General features: G+C 45.1%; 1 protein-coding gene across 1 annotated transcript in view; it reads left to right on the plus strand.

Moving 5' to 3' along the window:
* whrna (whirlin a) overlaps positions 1-13,885 on the plus strand; it is a 123,415-nt gene that overhangs the window by 661 nt on the left and 108,869 nt on the right. Inside the window, exon 1 of the mRNA XM_082957564.1 lies at positions 1-1,023. This exon is cut by the window's left edge and continues 661 nt beyond it. Within this exon, the coding sequence (XP_082813690.1) occupies positions 277-1,023 (747 nt within the window). The 5' untranslated portion in view covers positions 1-276. The remainder of the gene's footprint in view (positions 1,024-13,885) is intronic.

Below are 13,885 nucleotides of genomic sequence, written 5' to 3' on the forward strand. Positions count from 1 at the left end.
CTGTTGAATATGTCCTATAGTTTGTGTTTGAAATTATAACATTGTACTTAAAGTTGTTTATTTCATTGCTCGAGGCTGCGTTGTAAGACTGTTGGAATTCAGCCGGTTGGCTAAGCCAGACCAGGGCTCAGACCTAACCAGTATGACTATTAGTGGAGTGGACGTCCTGCAGGAATCGCTATGCCACGCTCCGTTTTAAAGGAGCACAACCCAGCACTGTCAGCCCCTAATGCCCAAATGTCTCCCCGCTCCAGTGTTGCTGCGTGACCCAGTCACATGTCTAGAATGAGCACGGATCTAGAGCGTATGTCGCTCAACTCCTCCTCGGCCAACTCGGTGGCCTCGAGTGCCCGCACGCTGTCAGCCAATGTCAAGAAGCTGCACAACGCGCTCAACCTGCTGCTCAACGAATTGGAGCGGGAGCAGTTCATCCACTGCCTCAACGTGTACCACTCCAAGCGTAATGTCTACGACCTGGTTCAAACACTTAAAGTCATTCTCAATGCGCCCAGCAAACGCCAACTTCTGCCCATGCTACGGCAGGTCATTCCCCGCTCAGACCAGCTTTTGTTTGACCAGCACACCTCGGAGGGCCTTTATTTGAAATCGGATTTACTTGCCAGAAATGGGAGCGCCGAAGCGTTGGGCGAAGTTCCCAGTGGGAGTCCAACTCCTCCTGGGCATTTCTTGTCAACACCTCCCGGATCTCAAGTTGCGATGCGCGGCTCTCCGGATAGTTTCAGCACCAGCAGTGATGGGACAGCTCCCCTCGTCCCGCTGCTCGGGAGAGGCTTTCTGCACGAGCCTCCAGGAGAGGTTCGACAGGTGACCCTGAAACGGCACAAGAGCAACGAGGGCTTGGGTTTCAGTATCCGCGGAGGCTCGGAGCACGGGGTCGGGATCTATGTGTCTCTGGTGGAGCCGGGATCCCTGGCCGAAAAAGAGGGACTAAGGATTGGGGATCAGATTATGAAAGTCAACAACACAGTGTTCGATAAAGTCACGCATGCTGAAGCAGTGAAGGTAAGTGTGTGTGTGTGTGTGTGTGTGTGTGTGTGTGTGTGTGTGTGTGTGTGTGTGTGTGTGTGTGTGTGTGTGTGTGTGTGTGTGTGTGTGTGTGTGTGTGTGTGTGTGTGTGTGTTATATTAACTGTCACGTTTCAGCCCAGCAATATATAGCATGTAATCACAATACAGAGTTAATACAGAGAACACCAAACACACCACAACACACACACACACACACACACACACACACACACACACACACACACACACACAGAAGAGAGCGAAAGGAAATACTTTAAAACAGGGTTCAGATGAAATTGATGCTGGTTTACAATGTTTTACTCCCACTGTACAGCCTGCCTCTACTAGCTCTCCTATGCTCCACTTTTTTAAAGTTCCCCTGAAGCTCTTAACTGAGCAGTCTGTCTTGGCTCAGCTTCTGGAGTCTGTGCCAGGGTGGGCCACACAGTCAGCACTTAGAGCTTTTTTAGGATCATCTTTTTCGTGGCACGCTTGGCGGCGAGGAACAGCATCGTGACGGGAACTGGGTCGTAAATCCCGCCATCCCGTGGCCACGTCCAATTGGACGAAGCAGAGAGAGAGAGACGTCTGTCTACCTACCGCTTCATCCGATTGATCTGAGTCTCTGACTCAGTGATGAAACAGAGAAGGCTGGAGATGAGATCAAATCAAATCAAATCAAATTTATTTATATAGCCCTTCGTACATCAGCTGATATCTCAAAGTGCTGTACAGAAACCCAGCCTAAAACCCCAAACAGCAAGCAATGCATGTGAAAGAAGCACGGTGGCTAGGAAAAACTCCCTAGAAAGGCCAAAAACCTAGGAAGAAACCTAGAGAGGAACCAGGCTATGAGGGGTGGCCAGTCCTCTTCTGGCTGTGCAGGGTGGATATTATAACAGAACATGGTCAAGATGTTAAAATGTTCATAAATGACCAGCATGGTCAAATAATAATAATCATAGTAGTTGTCGAGGGTGCAACAAGCACGTCCGGTGAACAGGTCAGGGTTCCATAGCCGCAGGCAGAACAGTTGAAACTGGAGCAGCAGCACGGCCAGGTGGACTGGGGACAGCAAGGAGTCATCATGCCAGGTAGTCCTGAGGCATGGTCCTAGGGCTCAGGTCCTCCAAGAGAAAGACAGAAAGAGAGAAAGAGAGAATTAGAGAGAGCATATTTAAATTCACACAGGACACCGGATAAGACAAGAGAAATACTCCAGATGTAACAGACTGACCCTAGCCCCCCGACACATAAGCTACTGCAGCATAAATACTGGAGGCTGAGACAGGAGGGATCAGAAGACACTGTGGCCCCATCCGATGATACCCCCGGACAGGGCCAAACAGGCAGGAGATGACCTTCCCTTTGGCTGGACTCTCTCTCTCTCTATACCAGGGCAGCGTACTCTTTTGCTGTTTAGGAATTAACAGAATATCTGACTAGTGAAATGAAATGCACACTCTTACAGTTGTTCAGAGTTACTCCACTGGGACTTCTGCTGTTGTCTGAGCTGCCTGTGTGTGGATGGCTGGGGGATGGGGGAACGGATATGTGGAGCATTAAGGTAGAGGTACTAGTTAACCCAGCTGTTAACCCACCATGCATACTGTTAACTGGTAAAGATCCACCAGGCATGCTGTTAACTGGTAAAGGCCCACCATGCATGCTGTTAACTGGTAAAGGCCCACCATGCATACTGTTAACTGGTAAAGATCCACCAGGCATACTGTTAACTGGTAAAGATCCACCAGGCATGCTGTTAACTGGTAAAGATCCACCAGGCATGCTGTTAACTGGTAAAGATCCACCAGGCATGCTGTTAACTGGTAAAGATCCACCAGGCATGCTGTTAACTGGTAAAGATCCACCAGGCATACTGTTAACTGGTAAAGGCCCACCATGCATGCTGTTAACTGGTAAAGATCCACCATGCATGCTGTTAACTGGTAAAGATCCACCAGGCATGCTGTTAACTGGTAAAGGCCCACCATGCATGCTGTTAACTGGTAAAGATCCACCAGGCATACTGTTAACTGGTAAAGGCCCACCAGGCATGCTGTTAACTGGTAAAGATCCACCAGGCATGCTGTTAACTGGTAAAGATCCACCAGGCATACTGTTAACTGGTAAAGGCCCACCATGCATACTGTTAACTGGTAAAGGCCCACCATGCATACTGTTAACTGGTAAAGATCCACCAGGCATACTGTTAACTGGTAAAGATCCACCAGGCATGCTGGTAACTGGTAAAGATCCACCATGCATACTGTTAACTGGTAAAGGCCCACCAGGCATGCTGTTAACTGGTAAAGATCCACCAGGCATACTGTTAACTGGTAAAGATCCACCAGGCATACTGTTAACTGGTAAAGATCCACCAGGCATACTGTTAACTGGTAAAGATCCACCAGGCATGCTGTTAACTGGTAAAGATCCACCAGGCATGCTGTTAACTGGTAAAGATCCACCAGGCATGCTGTTAACTGGTAAAGATCCACCAGGCATGCTGTTAACTGGTAAAGATCCACCAGGCATGCTGTTAACTGGTAAAGATCCACCAGGCATACTGTTAACTGGTAAAGATCCACCAGGCATGCTGTTAACTGGTAAAGATCCACCAGGCATGCTGTTAACTGGTAAAGATCCACCAGGCATGCTGTTAACTGGTAAAGATCCACCATGCATGCTGTTAACTGGTAAAGATCCACCAGGCATACTGTTAACTGGTAAAGATCCACCAGGCATGCTGTTAACTGGTAAAGATCCACCAGGCATGCTGTTAACTGGTAAAGATCCACCAGGCATGCTGTTAACTGGTAAAGATCCACCAGGCATACTGTTAACTGGTAAAGATCCACCAGGCATGCTGTTAACTGGTAAAGATCCACCAGGCATGCTGTTAACTGGTAAAGATCCACCAGGCATGCTGTTAACTGGTAAAGATCCACCAGGCATGCTGTTAACTGGTAAAGATCCACCAGGCATACTGTTAACTGGTAAAGATCCACCAGGCATGCTGTTAACTGGTAAAGATCCACCAGGCATGCTGTTAACTGGTAAAGATCCACCAGGCATGCTGTAAGTCAGGCCTCTCTTGGTCTCTGGGGGTCAGTGATCATCAAAGATTGAACTTTCTCTAGCTGACGGTAAATTGTCATGGCCATGATGAACGTACAATTCCCTCTGGCTGAGCCTAGGGGCCTGTCTGTGTGTGGACTGCATGTGTAAGGAGCAGGTATGTAAGCAGGTACATGACTGAGAGTAAGGTCAACAGGAAGATTGGATTCTTAAGTAGATTTCTACCACTGTAGTAGTTCTTCTAATTCTTCTTCTTCTGTCATCTGTGTCCTGAGGTTCAAATGGCAAAGTGATGACAGTGTATTTATTGTAAGAGGACTTTTAGCGTGCTTCTGTTACCTATTCCTTATAGGTCATGCTATGCTATAAGGTCACACTGAGTGGTCATAGCTCATATCCAAGAGACCGCAATTTGTAACACCTTTTAAAATAATTAAATGATCTGTCCAAAATTCACCGCTCCCTTGTCGAGAATACATTTTGCAGAATTGTAAACGTTGCAAAAAACAGCACTGAGCTCCGTTCATGATTTACCGATATGGACATTGGCTGCAGCTCAACAACCCCTATGTTTTCTGCCCTAAATAATTGTGGTCCAATCCTGGCCAGGGTTTCCTGGCTCACCACTTGTTGTTTAAGTACAGGACCGGCCCACTTTCGTAATGATGCGGGGGTGTGCCGTGCGTCATCCTCTCCACACAGATAGCTCTAAAGAGAGAAGAGACCAAAACAGAGTGCTGAGGCCAGCTGGGGTCTGCTGTGGTCACTTGGGTCCATTCCTTTTTTTAATTACGAAGTGAATTATATATCAAATGCTTTAATTACACAGGCGGAGACTAATTCCTCTTGCCTTTGTGTGACGGTGCACCGGTTTGATTAATATTGAAATGTTTTCCCGGGGTGCGTTTGGAGGACGGGTTAAGAAGGAGATTTCATCCCAAATGATACCCTATTTCCTATGTAGTGCATTACTTTTGACCAGGGCCCATAGGAAATAGGGTGGCATTTGGGACACGGCCTGAAGTCACACCCGTCTCGCTGATCCCAATTTATGCATTTTACAGCCACGGGAGAAGTTGGAGCTATCCTTCACACAATCTTTCAGCCATAATCTTTACCCTTTTTCTCATGTTTTCACTGTCGCTCATACTCAAACTCTTCCTTGTCATCTTTTTACTTCCCCCGTTTCCTCATCATGAACAGAAAACACATACATCCCTCTCTTCCTGCCACCGGCTTATATTGGTCACATGCACGAAGGCACGCAATACACACACACACACACACACGCACGCACGCACGCACGCACGCACGCACGCACACACACACACACACACACACACACACACACACACACACACACACACACACACACACACACACACACACACACACACACACACACACACACACACACACACACACACACACACACATACACACTGGCAGACTCTTTGTCAACATTCTTCATCCCCTGTCTGTCTTAAAGTACTGTTTGTATTCACCTCCAGTCTCTCCTGGGATCTTCCACAGCTGCCCTAACACATTGATTCCATTCTGGCTGTCTAATTGTTTTACAATGGACTGCAAGGTTGGGTCAGTTCACAGCCAAGGTGTCTCTAATCCATCACCTGGTCTCACTTGTTCTCTACAGGCAGAGTATTGCTGGACTAGCCATTAATATCACCTAGTCACTGCCCAGAGCTGTGGTCAGATATGTGCTGAAATATCACTCATTCTATTAGCGTCTGGCCTGTTCACTTACGCTAACATTGATTTCAATGGAGACACTGGAGACCGCATTGGGAGCACCATTAAAGTGACAGTTCAATTGTCTGGGTGGTACATGGTTTAGGTGACACCATGAAAATGTAGGGCTAAACTCAGACAATTGAAGCGCTTGTATGGGACTTGCAGCTTTATTACTTTAACTGTGTCCCAAATGGAACCCTGTTCCCTATTTAGTGCACAACTGGGCTCTGGTCAAATGTAGTGCACTATGTAGGGAATAGGGTGCCATTTGGGACACAAACTGCATGATTTATTGTGGAGTACCTTGCCTCCTCAATGGACTCTGACACTGTTTACAATGTGTGTTGATCACTCTGGTCATAGATAGCACCCTTAGCATATGTCTGATTTCAGCTCCGATGGATTTACAGCTGAACTGGGCATGGGGGATTCTCTCAAAGGCCCTTTCTGTGTCCCAACTAGCACCCTATTCCCTACGTAGTGCACTACTTTTGCTCTGGTCAAAAGTAGTGCACTATAAAGGGAATAGGGCGCCATATGGGACACAGCCCCTCTCTCCTCCCAAGGTTACGTGGGAAGGGTGAGCCTCCGGTGGAGGTCTGAGGTGAATATTAAGTAGGATAACAGGATGGAGGGATGGAGGGATGGAGGGATGGCTCTGTCTGGGCTATCAGTAGCTTTTGACAGGTATGTGTTTGATGTAGGATGGAGATTTAAACAGGCGTGCAGACACAGACGCGTACACGCACGTACACACGCACACACGCACACACGCACACATGCACACACACGGTTGTGCCTTAGTTAGGGCTTAGTTATCCTGCAAAGGAAAGGAAGACCACCCTGGCTGGTGTGTTGATAATCCTGTTCCCTTCACTAAGGATGAGAGAGGGAGACAATGAGGAGCGCATCAGGGGCTTTTCACTAGTATCACACTGAAACATGTTGAGTGGAAATCATTTTCCTTGGAGAAAAACACAAATACATACACTCTCTCTCACACACACACACGCACGCACGCACGCACACACACACCCTGCTGCTGCTTACTGCCTGATGGGTGCCGCCAGCTAACGATTTCCCTTCCAGAGGAGGAGGAGGAGAGAGAGAGGGGGAGGGCCAGATGGAGAGAGGGAGGGGGGGTTGTTAGAGTTGCAGAATGGGATAGGATTTGAATCATCTCAAGGTATGGGACTAGATGGAAAATTCTGAAGTTCTCGGATGTTTCACTGTGGTATACCCATGTTCAGGACCAGAAGTGATCCTAACCACAGAACAGGAAAAGTTACAGCACATGAAGACCCAGAGTTTTTCCCTGTCAGGTCAAAGTAGTAAGGAAACAATTACTGGCCCTATTCACTTTCAATATTATTATCAATCTTTAATCATGTTCAATATTAATATATTTAACCAGGGTACGAATTATGAGGGAGTCAGGGGGTGCTCAACTCCCCTGAATGAGATATTAGCTCCCCTAAATACAACAAAAATCTATCTTTGGGGGGGATTTCTAAATAATGCTAATTTAAGCATTCTCCTGTTTGTTTAAAATGCAGTGGTAAACATGTTTTACAGTGGCAAATTTGAAAATAAAAGCACCTCTTTCTGATGGTTTAAACCATATATTTCTACATGGCTGCACAAACCGTCTCCCTTTCCACGGCGCTGTTCACTCAGTAGCGCTGAATTTCGGCCTCAGCTGAGCTCCTGTAAACACAAAGATTTATTTTGTTTCTCCTCATTTTCACCATCTGTTTTCCATGCGTCCTTGATAAAAATAACCAATGCCTTTATTCCAATGCATTAGATTTATCTGTTGATTTATCATTGTTTGCTTTTGTCAGTCCTCTGTTTAGAGCGCTCAGCCAAAAGAAGTCGACCGTTTATTTAGCATCAATGTTTTATATTGGTGTTTGTTTTTCTTTCCTCGATCAGCGGATGGTGGTCGCCAATATCAATTGACAATTAGCCTACAGCTGGACACCAATGCGCATCCAATCCATCCAACGTTAATGACAGTAGGCCTGTATTAGACTCTTTAGAAGCATGTGATTTTGTAACGGCATAGGACTACATTATTGTGGATTTGTGTCCCCATGAGAACTGTTTTCACGGTGAAACATAATGAAATGTGACGTAGGTATAGTTACACTTACAGTGCATTTATGGCGATCTCACCATTTACAGAAAAATGTATTGAACGTCTAGGGAGCGTAATATTTCTTTACCGCGACCAGCGATCAGAGTTTACCCACCATTTTTTTTTTTTACCACTATGTCACTGGCTACGGGTAGGCCTATTAGAAGTTCATGGTAATACACATTGTAGCCCATTGTATAAAATGTACTGTGTGTGTTAGGGTGACCATCCTGTTTTTCCCAGGACAATTTTCAGCCCCATTTCAGGTGTCCAGACTTAATCAATGGCAATTGGCAAATTTCATTAGGCACACTTTTTGGTGTTTTGTAAACAGATGTTTATTTCCATTTATACAACAGGTGGTTCTAATCATGAAAGCTGATTGGTTAAAACCGCATTCCTGGCGGTGTCTATTCCACAAGTTACAACCGGCTAAATCTATGGTGTTAAAATGCCTATTTACTCTGTTCCATCTGGCTGCGCAATACAGTGTCTCATCAGCCCAGCCAGGCAATTTATAAACTTGATCTCCACTATAAAAAGCATCTAGACATTATCTCACACTTCTTTTGACTAACATTTCGTTTTCAACAGCAGAGATTTGTATAAACCTTGCTGTCTGTCCGACATTTGCAACATTGTCCCATAGTTTATTTAACTAGGCAAGTCAGTTAAGAACAAATTCTTATTTTCAATGACGGCCTAGGAACAGTGGGTTAACTGCCTTGTTCAGGGGCAGAACGACAGATTTTTACCTTGTCAGCTCGGGGATTCGATCTTGGTACCTTTCGGTTACAAAAGGTATATTGGCATGGTTTTCCAGACCTCGACTGCATCTAGGGTCTAACACCACCTGTGACAATATATCCTCCAAACACCGACTTCTTGGGCATTATAACTTAATTATCAAATGGCGAGTGTAGGCTACATGCATTGCACTGTTTGGATTATTTTGGAGCAGATGAACATGCACACGTATGCTACTTACATTTTTTGGGGTGTTTATGCCACGTTAAAAGGTAATTCATTTTTACCATTAAATAACAGCATTATTATTAGGCGCCCCCGATTGTCACGGTGTAATTCACACTCTGTAATTACAACAGTCAGTCTCTTTCAACTGCATGCAGTGTCAAGTCTGGTATGACATAGTGAGCTAATTGGTCACAAGTCGATTCTGCTAGTCCACTTATCAAGCTGTTTCATGTTGTAATAGATAATGATTGGTCCTATAGCTACAACAAAGATCTATCTACAGAGCATGACAGTATGAGAGCTTTTTCTTTGGCACCCTATTCCCTATTTAGTGCACTACTTTTGATCAGGACCTACAGGCTAGTGCACTATGTAGGGAATATGGTGCCACTTGGGACCTCGCCTTTATCTAGGGGATCCAGATGTCTTCTTTATCTCAGGATCACCTGGGAGGAGCTCTGTCTCTCTCTGGGTCATCTGATGCACGTCAGCATCGAGCCTCTTCTCTCCCACGTCACATGACCCTGGACACTCAGTCTGCCACCTCCCTCCCTCGCTACCATCTGTTGCGTACAATAAAATAACTCTCACTGGTACCTGTTATCACTACTGATATGCAAGTACATATAAACAAACACACACACATATAAACCCACGCAGCCACACACACACACAAACAAACACATACCTGAGGAGAAGGTAAGGAGACACAGAATGAATGAGTGCCCTTCTCCTCCTCTGCATAAGATCTCTGTGTACCACTGCTAGCTAGGTGGGCATCTGCCTTGCTAATGAGTGATCCGAGAAGGTATTGATTTTAAGCACATGGGAGAGCCCGGATGCCCAGTCCTGTTCAGTCCCCTCTCCTTGAAGACGTCTGATAGGCTGTGTCCCCTGCTCAAGGCTTCCTGGGTCTGAATTATTGAACAAGAGCTAAGCCTCACCGTATTGTCTGTCTATGAAAGAGAAAGGGCTAGACAGAGAAAGAGGTTTTCTTTCTCTGCTGCTCTTTGGCAATCCTCTCTTCTCTGTCTGTCTGTCTGTCTGTCTGTCTGTCTGTCTGTCTGTCTGTCTGTCTGTCTGTCTGTCTGTCTGTCTGTCTGTCTGTCTGTCTGTCTGTCTGTCTGTCTGTCTGTCTGTCTGTCTGTCTGTCTGTCTGTCTGTCTGCCTGCCTGCCTGTCTGTCTGTCTGTCGATCAGAGAGCACAGGATACAACAGGTGTAATACAGTACAGTGAAATTCTTACTTGAGAGCTCTTTCCCAACAGTGCAGTAATAAAACAAATAATATAGATAATAAAACATCTAATAAAAACACACAAGATGTGAGATAAAATAAAGAAACCGGAGAATGCGAGTATATACAGGTCAGTGCCTGTCCCATACTCAATGTGCAGGGGTACAGGAGGTGGTGGAGGTAGGTATGTACATAGAAAGTGACTGGTAGTAGGATAAATACTCATGGTAATATGTACACTACCGTTCAAAAGTTTGGGGTCACTTAGAAATGTCCTTGTTTTTGAAAGAAAATAACATCAAATTGATCAGAAATACATTGTAGACACTGTTAATGTTATAAATGACTATGTTAGCAAAGCTGAAAACTGTTGTTCTGATTAAAGAAGCAATAAAACTTGCCTTCTTTAGACTAGCAGAGTACCTGGAGAATCAGTATTTGTGGGTTCGATTACAGGCTCAAAATGGCTAGAAACAAAGACCTTTCTTCTGAAACTCGTCTGTCTATTCTTGTTCTGAGAAATGAAGGCTATTCCATGTGAGAAATTGCCAAGAAACTGAAGATCACGTACAACACTGTGTACTATTCCTTCACAGAACAGCGCAAACTGGCTCTAACCAGAATAGAAAGAGGAGTGGGAGGCCCAATGCACAACTGAGCAAGAGGACAAGTACATTAAAGTGTCTAGTTTGAGAAACAGACGCCTCACAAGTCCTCAACTGGCAGCTTCATTAAATAGTACCCGCAAAACACCAGTCTCAACGTCAACAGTGAAGAGGCGACTCCGGGATGCTGGCCTTTTAGGCAGAGTTCCCCTGTCCAGTGTCTGTGTTCTTTTGCTCATCTTAATCTTTTATTTTTATTGGCCAGTCTGAGATTTGGCCTTTTCTTTGCAACTCTGCCTAGAAGGCCAGCATCACGGAGTCGCTTCTTCACTGTTGACGTTGAGACTGGTGTTTTGCGGGTACTATTTAATGAAGCTGCCAGTTGAGGATCAGATACTCAACTAATCTAAAGAAGGCCAATTTTATTGCTTCTTTAATCAGCAAAACAGTTTTCAGTTGTGCTAACATAATTGCAAAAGGGTTTTCTAATGATCAATTAGCCTTTTAAAATGATAAACTTGGGTTAGTTAACACAATGTGCCATTGGAATACAGGAGTGATGGTTGCTGATAATGGGCCTCTGTATGCCTATGTAGATATTCCATTAAAAATCTGCCGTTTCCAGCTACAATAGTCATTTACAACATTAACAATGTCTACACTGTATTTCTGATCAATTTGATGTTATTTTAATTGACAAAAAAGTTGCTTTTCTTTCAAAATCAAGGACATTTCTAGTGACCCCAAACTTTTGAATGGTAGTGTACGTGTAAACGGTCTGATAGTAGGAATATATTATAAATACTAATGGTAGTGTATACTAATGGTAATATATACATGTAAACAGGGGTAAAAGTGATTGATAGTGAGTTAAATAGATGCATACTATTAGCAATGGAAATCATAATAATCAACGAGCAGCAGCGTAATGGTAATAATACATCTAAACAATATCATCTTTATAGCAAAGCCCATTCTCTTATGGAATATGCCATGGAGCTTCATCAATAAGTTGTCCCCACAGTGACTGTGCATACGTATCCCAACCAGAAGCCATGGATTACAGGCAACATTTTATTTTAATGATTTTTTTTATCTCACCTTTATTTAACCAGGTAGGCCAGTTGAGAACAAGTTCTCATTTACAACTGCGACCTGGCCAAGATAAAGCAAAGCAGTGCGACAAAAACAACAATACAGTTACGCATGGGATAAAAAAACATACTTTGGTGACAAAACGGATGGCACCGTGATAGACTGCATCCAATTTGCTGAGTAGAGTGTTGGAGGCTATTTTGTAAATGACATCGCCGAAGTCAAGGATCGGCAGGATAGTCAGTTTTAGGAGGGTATGTTTAGCATCATGAGTGAAGGAGGCTGTGTTGCGAAATAGGAAGCCGATTCTAGATTTAATTTTGGATTATAGATGCTTAATATGAGTCTGGAAGGAGAGTTTACAGTCTAGCCAGACACCTAGGTATTTATAGTTGTCCACATGTTCCAAGTCAGAACCGTCCAGAGTAGTGATGCTAGGCGGGCGGGTGGGTGCGGGCAGTGATCAGTTGAAGAGCATGCATTTAGTTTTACTAGCGTTGAAGAGCGGTTGGAGGCCACGGAAGGAGTGTTGTATGGCATTGAAGCTCGTTTGGAAGTTTGTTTGACAATGTCCAAAGAAGGGCCAGATGTATACAGAATGGTGTCGTCTGCGTAGAGGTGGATCAAAGAATCACCCGCAGCAAGAGCGACATCATTGATATATACAGAGAAAAGAGTCAGCCCGAGAATTTAACCCTGTGGCAACCCCATAGAGACTGCCAGAGGTCTGGACAACAGCCCTTCCGATTTGACACACTGAACTCTATCTGAGAAGTAGTTGGTGAACCAAGCGAGGCAGACATTAGAGATACCAAGGCTGTTGAGTCTACCGATAAGAATATGGTGAGAGCCTTGGCCAGGTCGATGAAGACGGCTGCAGTATTGTTTTTTTGTCGATGGTGTTTATGATATTGTTTAGGACCTTGAGCGTGGCTGAGGTGCACCCGTGACCAGCTTGGAAACCGGATTGCATAGCGGAGAAGGTATGGTGGGATTCAAGATGGTCAGTGATCTGTTTGTTCACTTGGCTTTCGAAGACTTTAGAAAGGTAGGGCAGGATGGATATAGGTCTGTAACAGTTTGGGTTTAGAGTGTCTCCCCCTTTGAAGAGGGGGATGACCGCGGCCGCTTTCCAATCTTTAGGAATCTCAGACGATACGAAAGAGAGGTTGAAAAGACTAGTAATAGGGGTTGCGACAATGGCGGCGGATAATTATAGGAAGAGAGGGTCCAGATTGTCTTGCCCAGCTAATTTGTAGGGATCCAGATTCTGCAGCTCTTTCAGGACATCAGCTGTCTGGATTTGGGTGACGGAGAAGTGGGGTGGGGGGGTGGGGGGGGGGGCTTGGGCCAGTTGCAGCAGGGGGTGCAGAGCTGTTGGCCGGGGTTGGGGTAGCCAGGTGGAAAGCGTGGCCAGCCGTAGAGAAATGCTTATTAAAATTCTCGATTATCGTGGATTTCTCGGTGGTGACAGTGGTTCCTAGTCTCAGTGCAGTGGGCAGTTGATAGGAGGTGCTCTTATTCCCCATGGACTTTAGTGTCCCAAAAGTTTTTGGAATTAGTGCTGCAGGATGAAAATTTCTAACTGACTGTGAATATTGGTTCCTGACTTCCTTGAAAAGTTGCATATCGCGGGGACTATTCGAAGCTAGTGCAGTGCGCTACAGGATATATACAACATCCGCATCGAGCTAAAGGCTAGAGCTGTCGCTTTCAAGGAACGGGAGACTAATCCGGACGCTTATAAGAAATCCCGCTATGCCCTCAGATGAACCATCGAACAAGCAAAGCGTCAATATGGGATTAAGATTGAATCCTACTACACCGGCTCTGACTCTCGTCGGATGTGTCAGGGCTTGAAAACTATTATGGACTACGAAGGTAAATCCAGACGCGAGCTGCCCAGTGACGCGAGCCTACTAGACGAGATAAATGCCTTTTATGCTCGCTTCGAGGCAAGCAACAATGAAACA

The sequence above is a fragment of the Salmo salar genome, chromosome 11, assembly GCF_965601325.2.
Source record: "Salmo salar chromosome 11, fSalSal1, whole genome shotgun sequence".
NCBI lineage: Eukaryota > Metazoa > Chordata > Actinopteri > Salmoniformes > Salmonidae > Salmo > Salmo salar.